This window comes from Lemur catta, chromosome 20 (assembly GCF_020740605.2).
Source record: "Lemur catta isolate mLemCat1 chromosome 20, mLemCat1.pri, whole genome shotgun sequence".
NCBI lineage: Eukaryota > Metazoa > Chordata > Mammalia > Primates > Lemuridae > Lemur > Lemur catta.
In genome coordinates, this window is record NC_059147.1 from 13782338 (window position 1) to 13799885 (window position 17548).

Genomic DNA, 17548 nt, shown 5'->3' on the forward strand with positions numbered 1-17548 from the left:
TTTGGTGCCCAAGCTTAGATCTTCAAAGGTATTGTGTGACTTCTTCCTTGCTCCTTCTCTCTCTTGGATCACCCAACCTGGGTCTTAGTTTTCTCATCTTTAAAGTGAGGGGTGTGGATCAGATGACATCTCAATTGTTCAACCTGACACGCTGCAAATCACCTCTACATCAAATAGCCTTCTTAGCATGGACCAGGGGTGGGGAACCCGGGGCCTCAAGGCCACATGTGGCCTTCTATTTCCTTAAGCACAGCCTTTTGACCAAATCCAAGGAAACAGAAGGCTACAGGTGGCCACGTACTATGATATTAGATTAGTTAGTAGCTCTGTGCTAGAAAGGGTTGGAGCTTTGGCAGTTTTGCCTTATTTTGTTGGATTTAGGGGGCCCAGATGAGAATGGTGTGAGGACACTCAAGCAACCCTACAGAGAGCCCCATGTGGCTGGGAGCTGAGGCCTCCTGCCAACAGCCAGCGAGGGCATCGTCTTGCAGGTGCACCCTCCGGCCCCAGCCACGCCTTCGGATAACTGCAGTCCTAGAGAACATTTTGATTATAATCTCATGAGAGACCCTGAGCCAGAACCACCCAGGAAGCTACTCTCAAATCCGTAACCAACAAAGACTGTGAGATTAGAAACGCCTTTTATTAAGCCACTAAATTTTGGAGCTGTTATGCAGTCCTAAATAACAAATATATTTAGACATGGAAGGACAGAGCTGTTAAGTAAAGAGGCTTATACCATACAGCTAGTAGTGATGATGCAAGATTGGGAACCCAGGCCATCTTGCTCTAGAGCCCACATGTCCAGCCACCACATGATATGGGAGGTCAAGATTGTGTCTCAAGTAATACCAGAAGGAGAATATTGTTACATTTTAATGCCACTGTCAGATGGGATACTATCCTTCCTTGGATTTGAAACAGGCCAGTCTTGATCTATCATTAAGGCCATGTTCTAGACGGCGACTGCCTTTGCTCCTAAGTCCCCTCTCCGTCCTGGATTTATTCTAGCACAGAGTGGATGCCCATCTTTTCAGTATTCCTTTTACTAATCCTTTGGTCTTCTGCTCATCCCCGATTCTGACCATGTAATTCTTGTAAAACTGCCAGTTGTCATATTTTTCCCATAGATAGGAGTGAGACTTAAGCCTGGCCAGTCGTAGTGTACTATCAGTGAATGACTACAGGGATTGGACCAAATTGTGACCATGTGAGCTACAAGGGCCAAGGAGAGCCTTTCTCCGGGATTTATAAACCTGGACGAAGTGAGCTGCCAGGTGCCATGTTCTCGGCTGCACGGAAGAAGCCTATCTTCAACAAGAAAGGTCCAATATGCAGAAAGGAGAGAGTGAGAGAGGCTATTTTATACCCCTTGAAACTCTGAATCCAGCCAATCTTGAGAGCAACTCCATCCTTTTCCGATCTATGTGAGTCAATACATTCTCTCTGTTTTAAGTTAGGGTTGAGTTTTCTGTCATTTGACCTTGAGTTATGACCAGTATGAAGAGTCTATGCCAGTTTGGGGAGGATGGCAAGTGTCTTCCACTCTCCATGAGCAACAATACTTCTCCATCATCTGAAGGACCTGGAGGCACACTGTCAGAGGTTGGGCTGACCTCTCCACAGTAGGCAAAGACCCTTCCCCCCCGTCATCCCTCAGGAAGCACCTGCCTTTTCCGGAAGCCAGCAATGGTCTGGGGGTAAGCTCAAAATAAAATAGTGTTGTGACCGATGGGTAGCTCAGTCACTCAGTTTAAAGCCTTAGTCATCTCTGTATCCTTTCTTTCCTTAGTTGCCTGGCCCTCCCCCAGTCCTCAATGCACATACATCCTGTTAGTCATCGGGTCCTGCTGGTCTGGATCAAATGCTTCATGGAAGTAGGTGGAGCAACCACAACAAATATTAGCCGGGTTCTTCCTTCTGAACATCTCGCAAATCCAGTTTTTCTTCTGCGTTTCTACTGCTACCACCAGGGACCACTGCAATTCCTCTCCCTGGCCCTAACCTCAATCCCTGCTGTCGATTTCTCATATTTCTTCCAGAATTTGTTTTCTAAAGCACACTTCTGATTGTTGCTTTCCATGGATTCAGAAATCTTCACCAGTTTCCCACTGTTGACCTGCTGCGTTGTAGACTTCTTAGGTTGGGTTTCAAGACTCTCCATGAACTGACCCACCTTCACCATCCAGGGTCCTGGGACCTCCACAAACCAGTCTCCTAGTCTTCTCAGACCCCTCCCATTGCAGAATTGCCCACCATCTCCTTCTTCCCCCCAATTAAAACACTCTCTCTCTTTTTCTATGAGTCTTCAAGATCCACTTCAGTCCTAAAACACTTCCTGAGCATGCCAATCCACAGTGAGTGTTCCCTTCTGCAAACTCTGGGGACGAATGTCGTCTAGACGAGGGTTTTCCAAACTGTGCTCACATTCCCAGGGAGTATTTGGCCAGTGCAAGTGAAGTTTTTGGTGTTTTCGTTAAGCTACTGATTATATACTCAAATTTGGCTGTGCATATTATTTCCAAACCCAGTTTCTTTCTTGTTTTCTACTTCCAAATTACATCCTCATGCTATGGTGGTGCACTTATTCCCAAATACAAATCATTAAAATTTGTTTTGCTACCTACAGATAAGAGAACTGCTTATTATTAATGTTATTGTTTAAAACCATGGCCATGGGGAAAATGTCAATAGGAAGAGGGAAAAGAACTGCTATAACAATCTCAAGTTTCTAAGCCTAATATGCTTTCTTATTTATTATTTCCATGTCATCACCATTTTTTCCTTCACCATTTTAATACAGGATTTTAAACTAGAAATCAGTATAAAATTTGTTGTATTGGCATAGTCCAACAAACATTCATATGTACCTACTTTCTGTGAGTAATGGTGGTAGATGCTTGTGATACAAAGATAAACAAGCCCCTGTAGGAAGAGCAAGAGTTTTCCAGATGGATTTAGTGTGGAAGGACATTCTAGGCAGAGGGAACAGCATTTGCAAACTCGTATGTCCTGCAATGAGTTAGACACGAAAACTTTGTGGTCTAGATTCTATGAATTTTTTTTTTCACTAAAAAATTTGGTGACTTTTAAAAGTTTGACCACCTCTGGATTAAAACATCCCTCTGGCCCCTTTGCCATCTCATACTCCGTGAGGGTGGTTCAGAGTCCAGACTCAGACACGAATTACCTTGACTGAGTTCTGCTGGCATGGGTAGGCCACTCTACGCATACATAGATCCTCTGTTTAATTCTCACATCGCCTTAGCTTATCACCATCTCTTACTTAGAGATGAGGAAAGCAATGCTCAGAGGGGTAAAGTGACTTGCCCATGGTCTCACAAATATGAAATGACCCAGGGAGGATGTAAGGTAAGTCCACATCGTATCTGGAGAGAGTGTGATCAGCTAGGTATTTTTTGGGCTGAGAGGAAGATGACCTTTCCTCCAATTTCAGAACAGTCTGACTTCTCAAGGTTCTGAGATGGTTATATATATATATATATTTTTAAATAAGGAGAAGACTTTAAGCAGAAGAGTGACCATTTATCCACATTGGTAGGAAGAGACGCCTTAAAGAATGGGTTTGGATTTGGGAGGGCTTCTCCTGTCCCTCCAGCTCTGGAGCCTGTCACAAAGTGGGAGTCCCTTTTCGATGACCAACTGAATGCACCATTACCCTTTTCACTTGGGAATGTCTAGTTTCCCCTACCGGATTCAAAGTCCCCTGTGGGCAGGGTCCCAGTTGTGACTGTCCAGGGACACTGTGCAGTTGGGTAGACTTTGGGAAGTGTTTGAACAACAGATGAGTGAATGAATCGGGGGTGAGGGAGAGTTATTGAGGGAAGGCCACTCCTGGCTCTAAAGACTTTCCAGGGTTTATGGGGTGGCCACGCTGTCGTGGCTCTCCATGGCGCCTCTGGATGGGTCATTTCGTCCCTCCTCCTCGTGGCCTCCACATCTTACAAACCAGCCTGGAGGGAGGGGCCGCGCAACCCCAAGGGGACAGGTCTCCAAGGGCGACGCCCACTCCCCTCCCGGGAGCGGACACAGAGGCGGGGGACCCCTGGGGCCCCTTCCCTGAGACCTGCAACCGCAACCCTCTACCTGCCTCCCGGCCGCCCCTTCGCGGCCCCGAGCCGGGCACCCCTGGCGGGCACCTGGCCCGCCAGCCCCGGGGGCCCCGCCGGCCGCCTCTCAAGCGGATCCCGGGCGCCCCCGGGCTCCAGGACCGGTCCCCGGGGCGCGGCCCGGCAGCCACCCCCGCCCTCCCCCCGCCCGAGGGCCGGGCCGGGCTCCCGGGGGGCGGGGACTCGCCCAGTGGCAGCGGCGTCCGGGCCGGCGGCGGGCGCGGGGCGGCTTCCTGCAGGCGGCGCCGGGGCGAGCCGTTGCCGGCTGCAGCCACCGCCGCCGGTCGCCGGGTCGCGGGGCGCGGGGGCCGCGTCCGTGCCTCCCGGGCGCGCTGCGCGGCCGTCGCTGCTGCCCGCGCTCGTGCCGCCGCCGCCGCCGCCGCCGCCGCCGGTTACGCCAGCCCCGCCGCCGCCCGCTCTGATTCTGCGCATAGGCAGCCCCCAAGCCTGTCATTCTGCACAAACACAGTTTACTCAACACACCACACACACGCACACACGCGCGCACACCCGCGCGCACCGGCCCCCGCGCGCACCCGCACGGAGGGCGCGAGCGAGCAGACGCGCACACCCGGCGAGCCAAGTTCCGCAGCCTGGCATGGCTTCTGGGGACCTTTACGAGGTACGGGGACGCGGGGGCGCGGGCCGGCCCCAGCCCGCGGGCGGCGGCGGGCGGCGGCGGCGGCGGCGGGTGGCGGGGACCGGGCCGGGCCGGGGCCGGGCGCGAGCCGGAGTTGCCGAGCCCGCGGCGGCGGCGGCGGCGGCGGCGGCCGGAGGGTGGCGGGGGCCGGGCGCGCCTCCCGCCCGCCGCCCGCCGCCTCCCGCGGCGCCCGCGCCCGCTCCCTCTTTCTCTTTCTCTCGCACACACACTCTCTCACTCCATCTACTTTGCGGCCTTGGAGGGGAAGGAGGAAGCCGGGCGGAGCCGGGCCGGGGGAGGTAGCGGTCCCGGGGAGGTGTTTCTCGCCCGACGAGCCGCCTCGAGTGCAGAAAGTACAGGTAAAAGTCGGCGCCGGACGCGCGGGGAATGCGGGGGGCCGCGCCGCGGCCGGCGGGGGTGCGGGGCGGGGGCGTGCGGCCCGGGCCGGGCCGGGGGCGCGGGCGATCCGAGCGGAGCCCGGTGGGGGCGACGCTGGTCCTGGGGGGCCGCGGAGGGGGCGTCCGGATGGGGCTTTGGGAGACGCCGGCCAAACCGCGCCCCGGGGCCACCGGGGCCCCTCCCTTCCCCCCACCTGCTGCCCCGGCCACCGGCTCGGAAGCCCTGGGGCTCTGGCGTGGGGGCGGTCCTTGAGGGTGTCAGGCTCACTGGGGGAAAAAGGGGGCGCTGCAGAGGGCCTTTGGTGGAAGGGACTAGAACATGGAAGGCGGAGGTGGGTGGTAACACGTTCCTGGAGGACATCGCATGTGAGACCTGCTCCCAACACTCCGCGTCACCCTCGGCGGATTACCTGTCTCTAAGTCCACACAGGTAGTGGCCAGCGTTGGCTACTTTGGTATTGTCCCAAAAGTGGTGGAGGAAGGCATGAGTCTGGCATCTTCCAAACGTTGAAGAAACAGCCATATCTCTGGGGAGCTAGGGCTTAGCTAGGTCAGGACACGACTGTTTCTGGTTTGGATTCCTGACCAGTGAAGAAACAACCACCACTCCCTGGGGAGAATGCCCCTCAAGAGGTGTTGGCCCCCAAGATAAGATTCAGGATAAAGAAGCTCAGAGAACAGCCGTCTTCAACTAGGCCTGTTGATCCTTGGAAAAACCAGCCTCAGGGGCCAGCCTGGAACTGGACTTCTTTGAATATAAATTGGTTGACACTACCTCTGGTTCTCAAGGCTTTGGGCTAAATTGAGATGAGCACCCAAAAGGGGTGGAATTAGCTATTTGGGTCAGCCATTGCAGAGTGATCTACCCACAAGAGACTGCAGAGGTGATTTCCCCACAAGGAGCTTTTTCCTCTGGGCCCTAGTGGGCAGCTGAAGTTTTTTCAGATGGTGGATTTGCTGGCAGTGTGAAAGAAGACTGGAGAACAAGGAAGTTAGCATCTTGGCCTTCTGCCTGACCATGATCTTGCGGATGATTCTGGACTTGCTGAGGCCCAGTCATGGACCACTAGCCAGCAGGCTCAGGTGGGGTGGTTGGGCAATCTTAGCGTTCCTTGAAAGAATGGTGCAAACTGCCTTCTTCTCTACCATACCACCTTCCTCATCTCTATGTTAACAGAGAAGATGAAGTTGTATAGAGTCCTAGTGAAGAACTTTGGCAGAAGTGGCCAGTGGATCACCCAAGTGCCTTGATCTGTTTCAAGATGGCAGAGCAACTCCTGAAACAAAAAGCTGAAGCACAGTAAAATGGAAGGTATGATTGAGCTTCCTGAAGTATAACCAGCACTATCCCGACATTGGCCAAAAGTAGATATTGTTCAAGGGCAAAATTGATCTCACTGGGATCATGGATTTTTCTACCCATTGACATGGAGTCATCTTAGAGCTGCTGACCTTGCCTGAGTGAAAAGTTGCATCTTGAAGATGTGAAGAGGATGTATTAGGAGCTGTCAGTATTTTCCTATTTAAAGTTTGGAACTTATGAACCTTCTGGGGATAATTTCTTGTTTAATGTTCATCTGCAGCTGCCCTCCTTAACGTTGGTAATTATGGTTGCCAGAGGAGTCTGTTAAGAGGAGAGTTTTCACAATGGCTTTGAAACTATCTTAGCACCTCAAGAGTTTTTATTGAAGTTCAATAAGCAGGACAATAATAATAATTACTTCTGTGATAGTAGGTAATTGTACTAGATGTAAAATGGTTTTCCTGTAGCTGATTATTTGCATAGTCATTACTAAAAGGGCTAAATTGCATTACTAGAATATAACCAATGTCAACATTTTTATAGCCTATGTCTACATTTCATAACACACATACTGAGGAATTTAATTTATTGTTCAAATTTAGCTTTAAAAACAATTAAGAAGTGCTAAGTGTACATTAGCTTATATATTTCTGACTGTAAAATCATTGCGTGGGTGAAAAAAATAGAATGTTGATATATGAAAAAATTTTGGAATATCCAGTACATTGACTGACCTTGAAAGCAAAAAATCTCAGATCTCATTCTAAATTATGATATTTCCTTAATTAAATATTATACTAAAGTGTACATAAAATGGCTTCTCATAACCTCTAACCAAGAAACCACATTTTGAGTGGGCTAAGAATTCTTACATTTGTAATTGATGTATTTCACTTGTGTGTCTGCTGACATTATCTTTGACCCTTTATGGTAAAGATGAGATTTGGATTGTATAGATTCTTCAGCTTCTCTTTGAGAGTGAACCTTCCCCAAGTAGCATTTTTTAGGAAGAGGTGCTGATTTTTAAAGACACCAGAAAACGAAAACTTTGTTCATGTAATGGCACTCTTCAGTCACGATGAAGAAATACGGAATCAGGGTTAGGTTCCAAAATTTTGGATCTTGGTAGATTGTTCTGCTTTGTTTCTTCTAAGGCAGAGTTCTCATCATCTTCTGGTGCATTATAGCCATCGCCCATAGGTGATTTTAAATATTGGTTGATGTCTTAGAGTCAGGATACAAAGTGAAATTCCTTATCCAGATTCTCTGGCCTACATCCTGCTAAACACAGGGGTCATGAGTGAGCCAGGTCTAGGCTGTGTATGAATTTTGCCTTGCTTCAGTGGTAGATAAGAACAATGGATTTGGAGGACAGCTATGCTCACCACTATACCACCAACACCAAGAACAATGGATTTGAATACTTTTAGATGGAGCATAGGATCTCTAGTTTGTCACTGTCCCCTATTACCATGTACCCATTCTCCTTCATTCTTACATTATTCTTCTGCCTCCAGGAGGTGTTAGAGTTTCCAAACCCAGGATTCTAGTCAATCTTTTGCAAAGATACTTGGGTGTCAGGAAGAAATAATCAGTAGCATAGGAACCCAGTTTTCTTGTCTTGTTTAATCTCTGGGTTCCCACCTTCTTGCACATTCAGTTACTGAGTGACTGAGTCAGTGAACAGAATACACAAGGTATCTTGCGTGGCCTTTGTTATCCTTGTGTTGGATGTTACCCTCTATTCTCTTTCCTTTCCTAAGCTCATGGTCTCTTGGTGGTGGTAAAACCATGTGTAGGGGTGGCTTGGTTCTCCCCATGGAAGGAATTGTGGCTGAGTCCCTTATCAGAGAACCAGACTGTTCTTCATTAGAAGGATTGAATGCATTTAAGCTTCACTCATGTGGCTGTCTTACTGTTGAGTGGCTTTACACCCCATCCCCTATGATTAGCTGACATTGTGGAGGTCTCTACTTAGTTGGCAGACACGTTCAAAGAGAATGCTGTATGTCTACAGAGAAAGTCGGTAGTGGCCAAGTTGAAACTTCTTGAGATGGACTTGACAGTTCCTTCTGTGTCAACGTTCAGTTTATTTGTACTCCCCAAAGGACGACATACTTTTAGGATGTGTGATGTCTTTTGGGATTGATCTGCATTCATCCCTTCATACATATGTATCTGTATATACATACATGTGATTATGTGCATGTCTGTATAACATACATAAGAAAATACTGCTTTCATTTCAGTCTAAATAAAATAAATAATAATAGAATAATTTTAGTTTTGTTTGAAGAAATCTACTTTATTTAAAAATGGATTCTGTTGTAGGACACACACACGTCTCCACTATGGCACTATACAGTTGTCCCTGCCCAAGTCCTCCTACGGATACCCTCCTGTGTACTTCATATCTTCTCTAGATTACTTATAATACCTAATACAGTGTAAATTGTTATACTGTATTGTTTAGGGAATGACAAAAAAGTCTGTGCATGTTCAATATGGATGCAGCTATCCATTTTTTCCCCGAATATTTTTGATCCACAGTTGGTCCAATCCACAGATGCAGAACCCACAGGTACGGAGGGCCAACTCTATATGCACCTTACATTCTGCAAAATCATGCGCTAAAATAACAGAGTTATGGGAAGAACAAGATTGAGAAAGATGACTTAAAAGCTATGGAACTTTGTAACCAGCACATAACAAAACCAAAAATCTAAAAATACAGCTCGGTTGAATCTCCGGTGGCTGGTGTTTGCCCTTAGCAGGTCTGCCTTTGCAGTCTTCAACTTGGGCATGCGCCTCCTTCTCTCTGTAGATCACACTGGGCGTTCGCTTCTGATGGGGACCATTTTCATCAAAATTAAGTCTGGTGCAGGGTGCAGCCTCCTTCATTCATCTGTGTAGGGAGAAATGGTTTCACAGCTTCTTCATCTGTTCTTGTGGTTTCACCATGCAGGTTAACATAGTGGAGAGGATAGTGATTCTTAAAGCCACTAATTCAGCCACTACTCACGTTAAAGGAGGGCAGTTGAGAGTTGGGAGGCTAAGGCAGGAGGATCGCTTGAGCCCAGGAGTTTGAGGTTGCTGTGAGCTAGGCTGCACCACGGCACTCTAGCCCGGGCAACAGAGTGAGACTCTGTCTCAAAAAAAAAAAAAAAAAAAAAAAGGGCAGTTGAGCACATTTCCAGCTTTGTTCTAAGGTCTTCGTACATTGTTGAGTCTCTTTCCTCGTGAGAGTGCTTAACCTATGACTGCTGCAAAATATTAACAAGCCGGGAAGAATCGCGTATGAACCAACACAATTTGTTATACTGACTTCATCTCCTATTTCCCAATCACGTCTGAGGTAATTCCTGTCAGTAAACACGTGTGCTAGCGGAACAAATGGTCTGTGATACAATGTCTTGAATCTCTGTGCCAGCATTTGAAGAGACATATTCAGAGAAAGTGCATCAGTTGAATTGGATTGATTCAGTTGAGTTGGATTGATTCCTTGATATATAGCAGGCACCCAATAAGTATGGAATGGATGCATGATTATCCTGCCTTTTGAAGGTTATTTTACATTATTCCTTGTGGGTGGACATCAGCTAATTTTCAAGTAGACTTTTATGTCTGGTCACTCCTTATTGCATAAGATCATTTCGTCAGGGGCTTAAACTGCCCTTGAAAGGAGTTGATAGGGCTCCTTGCAACCTGGCCAGTTGCTAGGGACTGGTTCAGGCCTGGTGATTATTGAAGATCTTAAGTATTGGAGATACACATTTATTTTCTAAAGATACAGGTCCTTCTGTATCTCTTGGGTGGTGAAGAGAGGTATAGGTGTGGCTGAATACATAGCACCAATATCCACTTGTTCATTTCACATTTACAGACCACCACATTTATTCCAGAAACTAGGGAAACAATGAGGATCACACTCTCCATGAGCTCAAAATCTAGTGGGAGATGCAGTTAAGAAAACAGGCCATTTACAGTGCAGTGGGGAAAGAGTTAATATAGGGGAAGATGGGGTTCTCCAGGAGCATGTTGCTGGCGAGGCTATGGGATCCAGCTTTGGGGAAATGAGGGACGGCTTCCCAGAGCAGGTGATGGCTGTCGAGGATTTAAACTAGGAAATGACAGTGATCAGAGTTGCAGGACTAATTGAGAATATTTATTATCTTTTTTGTTTTTGAAAGCAATTTATGTTTATTGCTGCATCTTTAAAAAACATAAGCAAAAAATAAAAAATTATAGTGCCTAAGATAACTATTGTTATGTATTTAGCACATAACTGATGTTCAATAAATACTAATGTGAAACCTGAATTAATTAAAATATTAGCTTTTTGGTGTAGATACAAAGGCAAGATGGGACTTGTTTTCTACACATATTTATGTAATTGAGAAGACCAAATTGGGATATAGGGTACATACTCTTTAAACCTATTTTATTTTCACTTAACTATATATATATATATATATATATGTATATATATATATGTATATATATATATGTATATATATATATACATATATATAAAATCATTTTCTGAAACCTAAAATATTCTGTGTCGTAATTTTTAATGACAGGTTAATTTTCCCTTGAATGCACCATTTTGTTTGCAACTAATCCCCTGTTATTGGACATCTAGATTGTTTTCATTTGTAAACCATTATGAATACTGCTGTTCTGAACATCCATAAACATAATTATGTATTTGTATGCATATTTTATTATTTTATTCAGGATAAATTCTGAGAAGTGAAATTGCCATGTACAGTTGATCCTTAAACAACACCTGGGTTAGGGGCACTGATTCCCTGTGTCGTAGAAAATTCATGTATGACTTTTGACTCCCCAGAAACTTAACTACTAATAGCCTGCTGTTGACTGGAAACCTTGTTGATCGCATAAACAGTTGAATAACACATATTTTGTATGTTATATGTATTATGTACTCTAGTCTTAAAGTAAGCTAGAGAAAATAAAATTTTATTAAACTCATAAAGAAGAGCAAATAAATATATTTACTATTCGTTAAGTAGAAACGGGTCATCATACAGGTCTCTGTCCTTGTCTTTCACATTGAGTAGGCTGAGGAGAAGGAGGACGAGGAGGGGTTAGCCTTGCTGTCTCCGAGGTTGCAGAGGTGGAAGAAAATCCACGTACAAGTCAGTCATGCAGTTCAAACCCATGTTGTTCAAGGGTCATTTGTAGTTTGAAAAATGTGAACCTTTTCAATGTTGTTGATACATAATCCCAGATTGTCCTTCAGAAACGAACAGTAGATTAGATTGGAGGAAGACTGGAAACAGAGTAATTAGTAATTCAGTAATTGAAACAAGAGATAATGGTGGCTTGAACTAAGGGAGTGGTAGTAGGGATGGAGAGAAATGGATGGAATTGAAAGATTTAAAAAGAATCAGCAGTTTGATATATCAGTCAGGATTATGTTTGGTGGCATATTATAGAAAATAGACAGTAACAGTGGTTTAAACAAGATTTATTCCTTCACAGGAAATAAAGCTTGGAGGTAGGCAGTGTAGGGTTGCTGTGATGCTCTGTGACATTCTCAGGGTACCAAAATCTTTTTATCTCTACTCTGTCATCTTCATCAGTGGCTTCTGTCTAAAGGTCACTTGATGGTCCAAGGTGGCCATGGAGCTCTAGTGATCTTTTTCAGAAGAGGATGGAGGAAGGAGGGGAGGGTGACAGTTGAGTCATCTCTCCGAAAACAGCTGTCTGGAAGTTCCATACATTCCTGCTTTCTTCTCATTGGCCTGAAGATAATTATATGACCACACCTAGCTGCAAAGGAGGCTGGAGGGACAATGTAATTTTCAGCTGTACTTTCTTCTTGCCACCTCAAATAGAACTTGATTGACAGTATGTAAAGATTAAGGGAAAGGCGGGACTTAAGGTATAATTTCTAGGTTTCTGTGTTAGTCCATTAGGCTGATGCTAGGACTGGGAAAGGGTATTAGTTGAAGGGAGTGGGGGCTGTGGAAAGGACAGTGAGTCTAGATGTCTGTGGACATCTATAGATGTCCCCAGCAGTCGGTCATGTGAGCCTGAAGCTTAGGAGTGTATCTGGCAGGGAGATAGAGATTGGGACTCATTATTATATGGGCTATAATTAAAGCCAAAGAACAGTGTGTAAACATGAGGAGGAGTCTAATGTTGGAGAAAGTGGACATTTTAGAGATGGAAGAATCACTTAAAATGAAGAATATCTTGAGATTGCAAGACAAGATGATCACACCCAACCCAACCAAACCTGATACCATTTATAACTATTTTCATATCAAATCAACCATTTTTTTTTTTATTTACAAGCAAACAAAATGCAGAAAGAGATTGCCTGCTAAGGCTGTTATAGGAAGGCAGTGAACATCCCTGGGACTCATTAAAAATTTTGGCTATTAGTCAAAACAGGCTTTATTGCTCTTGTAAGTTAAAACAGTGATAAGGATGCATCATAAGTTAAACTTACAAAAGACATCTATGCTAAGAAATTGTCCTATGTATCCATTTTTATGTGTTAGGGTTCTTGGAGAATTTTAGTTGGGAAAATGATTCCATTGCTGAGCTCTACCATTTTCTGCTAGACTCTAAGCTCTGTGAGGGCAGGGACCGCGTCTGTATTGTTCAAGATTGTATTCCAGCTTGTGGCACATTGCTGGGCTGGTAGTAGCCTTTCAATAAATATTCATTGAATGAATGATTGAAAACCTTTGAAACCTTTCCTTCCACCTTGGCCTTCTCTTCAGTGAACTTCACTTATTGCTTCCTGTAAGGCATTCGTCTCTCCCTTTCCTAAGAACATTCTTTCAGATTGTCCTTGAAATTCGAGTTTGCATTTTGCCTCCCACCAGAACTCGTGTAAATTTATTAGGCAACAAAAGTCCCTTAAGCAAATTGAAACATTTAAGCCATTGTCCCTCATAACAGTTGATGACTGGATTGAGAGAGGCCGTTCTCTGCTAAGTCGTGTGTGTGATAGAGCCCCTTCCACACGGAGCACACGTAAAGCCTGCCCTGTGGTTTGCATCTGCCTCTGCCATTCGTGGCTCTGCCTCTCCGCTCTAGCCGCAGTGGCTTGGCCCGGTTGGGTACATGCTGTTCCTTTTCGATTGGGTTGCCTGGAGACGGACTCTGGAATGGAGAATTGTATCCAGAGGGTTTACTGAAGAGTGCTCTTGGGAGGCACACCTGTGCGGTACTGAGGAAGGTAGGCTTGGACAGATGGCAAAGCTGACCTGCAGTGAGGTTACAGCTGGGGTCACAGCTGATCCTGTGGGCATCTCTGGAGCTATGAGGGCCCTTTAGAAATGTCCCAAATTGAGGCAAGGAAACTGGGCCCTTGTATTCCTGTGTCCGCCAGTCATTGCTGGTAGGCTGCTCCATGGGAGAGGGTGTGCCCTTGGGCAGGACAGTTCCTCGCTGCAGAGGGCAATTCCTTTTGAGGGACACATCTGTGAGCCTTTAGCAGTGGAGATGTTCCTAGCGGCTGTGGGGACGGGCACATCGACCCTGAAAAGGGGACCTGGGTGGAGCATGCTCTTCAGTGATTGGTGGTCTGGCTGCCCTGGATCCCCCAGAACACACATCTGTCTCCTTGGTCGTATTTTAGGTTGTTGGTGCCTCCCGTGAAGACCTCATTTGTCATTTGCCAGCTTCTTGGGGTAGCCTGAGTGTGGACAGACTGGCTGTGTGTTAGGATCTTGCTTATGATTCCTTTGACCCCTCATGCAACACATAGCACAGGATCACATACGGGTAGATATTTCAGAGCTGTCACTTCTGCTGGGTCTCCACTCCTTGTTCTTGAAACATTTTCCTTGGATGGTTCTCCACTCCTCGGTGGCCTTTGTGTCCCCATCTTCTGTTGCCTGTTCTTTAAACTTCACAGTTTCTCATGGTTTTGTCCCAGGGCTCTTCTGTTCCCTCATTGTGCTGTAGTGACCGTGTGGGTGATTGCCGAGCCTCTGGCACTTGCCTGGAGCTTTCTCCTGAGCTCCAGAACTGTCCATCTAAGTCCACTGGGGCTCTTTAAACTCACAATATCCAAAGTTGAGCTTGCGCCTTCCTCCTGGGTTCCTAGCCTCAGTAATACCTCTGTCCACCTGGAAATGCGGCCTCCCTTGTTTTGCCCAGACACCAAGTCTGTTCTGTTGGATCAGCATCCTGCATATTCCTTGAATCCATCCTTTTGTCTTCATACTCACTGTCACACTTTAATCCAGGAGAGAACTCCCATTCCCTGCGTCGCTCCAATACCTCTCAGCTGGTATCTCTGCATCTGGTCCTGCTCACTCTCATTTTTCTCCTTACTGTACTCAAAAGGATCTTTCTAAAGTCCGCATTTTATCATGTCTCTCTCCTGATGACATACCTTTAAGTGATGCAAAAGCTTTTTGTGACTTGACTTTTTCTCACCTCCTGCTGTTTCTATGCGTTCAGCATACATCCTATCCCGGGAGCCCTGCTTCCAGTTCCTTGAACGTCCCATGCTCTCCTTTAATCATACCCTTCCAGATGGCTGGGACACTCTCCGTTAGCAACCGCGGCCACACTTTTGCTTGACTAATTCCTACTCACACTGCAGGTCTCAGCTTAGGTGTTGTTCTCTGCAGAGCTTCCTCAACCCATCAAAGTTGTTCTACCCCTTCTTTGGGTTCCTATAGAATCCTCTTCTACTTTCATTATAGCACTCACTTGAATATGTCGTAATTTGTTTTCTTATTTTCTAAATCTCCTACTAGATTGTAAGCTTTGTGAGGGTACTGATTCTGTCCGTCATGTTCCGTTTTCAGCACGTAGCAGAGTGCGAGACTCAAAAAACCATCTGTTTAATGAGAGAATTAATGTATTCAGGTTTTTCATTTACGTGAAAGTTGAAATCGTCTCTGTTATCTCTGCAGTCTGTTTGCTATGATGCTTGAAGGCATTTTCAATCTTTCTGTTTTCCTTAACTCTGGAGCGTGTTTTCTGGGTCTTTATTGATCCAGTTATCCGAGGACATTGTTCTCCTATAAGCCAAACTCACTGAAAGCATCCAGCTTCATATTATTAGTAAAGATAACACAGTCTCGTATTCAGAGGATTACCACATCTCGGAGTTTGGAGTTTTGAAGTCATCTGTTTAGTTTTTCATTAAGTCTACGATCTCCAGCAGGTGATCAAAAGTGAGGGTCGCTTTTATCTGTGGAAGAAGACAAATGCATGAGATGCTAAAACTGGCTATTTACTTTGACTGAAATCTGAGTGTGTTATACATGAGACAGAGCCCATATCTTCCTGGACTGTTCTAGAGAGTTGCCTTGAAAATCTTGACGTCATTATTGCTTTCTTGTGCAAAATTTAGCAAAGGAGCCCAGGGTGTTTCAGCACAGCCTTGCGTCTTGTTTAGTTCTCTTGGTGATGGAGAATGAGCCAAGACCTGCTGTGACTGACATCACAAGCCTTGACGTTAAGGGGTGCACCTGACATCTAAACTTTTCCTAAATCTTTACCAAAATTAAGATAATATGTTCAGATATGTAGAACCATTTATACCAATAATTAAAGAAATGCAAACTCCAAACTCACCTGTGAACTGTTGGAAGTCAGATCGAATAATGGAACCCAAAGCATCTGTTACTTTAAAGCATGAAGGGTAAAATTGGAATGTCCTGATGTTTCCATTGCTATATTTGTCTCTGTTGCCACCTAAAACCACATTCACTTTGAAGAATATGGTATATATGGAGACCTGTGAAACTGACTTGTGTAAGGATCTTATAGTTAATATTAACAGAAAGAAGAGGACCACGTGATAGCTGTCTTTAGGAGGAAAAATCGTGGGTCTTCTTCAAAGTGTAGACCTCATTTTCTCTTTTAATTGATTTATATTTTGGTGCTTTATAGACAAGCATAGATGGCTTTCTCAGCTTGCTTATCGAACATGGCAGAGATGTCAATATCTTTGACAGCCTGAGGCATTTCTTTCTTTTTATTACCACCCTCTCTCCCCACTTGTGTAGCCACGTCTGTGGTAGTAACTTTTTGGGAACCTGGAGCAAGTCCCATTTGCTTACTGACTTAATGAATCGCTATGTGTCTTTTGGAGAAACCTAATCTCTGATCCTAGATGATGCATAAGGAGGTTGTTGAAGTGATACTTCTTATGCCTCTTGTATAAAATAATCTTAATAATAGTAGTACAAAAAGTCATAATAGCATGTGATACATGCCTACTATTTGCCAGACAGTGCGGTAAATTCTTCACACGCGTAATCTCACTTAGTCCTTCCTGTGAGGTAGGTACTAGTATTATTTCAGTTTTAAGATTCGGAAGTTGAGGCTCATAGCTGCCAGATGGTAGAACCAAGATTTAAGTCAGGTCATCTTAGGTGTCGCTAATCATTTCTTTGTAAATTATACAATCCCCACATTTCCCTTCTAACTTCCCTCCTCTTGTTGGTAGTTGGTTCTTCTACCATAGCACTGTCTTGCACCCCTGCTTTCTGTGGAATCCCAGGTATAGGTCCATGAGTGCTGCACTAAGAAAAAGAAAAGGAAAAAGAAAATCTTCCTGGTCTTCCACGCTTATGGCACAAAACGTAGTTGTTTATGTTGTATTGTTCAAAAGAGGGATGGCATAGGCCAGCTTCGTGTTGGTAGGTAAAAGGGTCCTTGTGAAGGAGTTAATCAGGATGGGAAACGTCCCTTTGAGTCTGAGGGGTTGTTTGTCAACACTGCTTTAGGTCAAGGTGCCTCACACAAAGTGATGACTCTGCCCATCTTAATTATGATCGCGGAACTGGTTTCAGTGGTCTTGGTGTTGGTTGGCCTTTGCTCAGGCATTAGCAGTGAGAAGACTGGTTCTGAGGGCAGTTGGCAACATCTCTTGGTCAGTCTCATTTTGCCCTTTTAGCATATTTGTGAGACTGAGTGCATTTTTTTCATGTGCTTTTTCCCCTTTTCCTTTTGTGTGGCATGGTGTTTGCCTCCCTTTATGGTTGGAGTTGGCAGAATAGTGTTTTTGAAACTTTTGCTTGACTGTCACATATTGTGAAGTTTGGTGCCTGGTGGACAGTGA

At 45.5% G+C, this 17548-nt stretch overlaps 1 protein-coding gene across 1 annotated transcript in view; it reads left to right on the plus strand.

The window, feature by feature from the left end:
- The first annotated feature begins 4582 nt into the window (after positions 1-4582).
- CDYL2 (chromodomain Y like 2) overlaps positions 4583-17548 on the plus strand; it is a 150765-nt gene continuing 137799 nt past the window's right edge. The window contains exon 1 of the mRNA XM_045533293.1: positions 4583-4752. Coding sequence (XP_045389249.1) covers positions 4729-4752 — 24 coding nt within the window. The 5' untranslated portion in view covers positions 4583-4728. The remainder of the gene's footprint in view (positions 4753-17548) is intronic.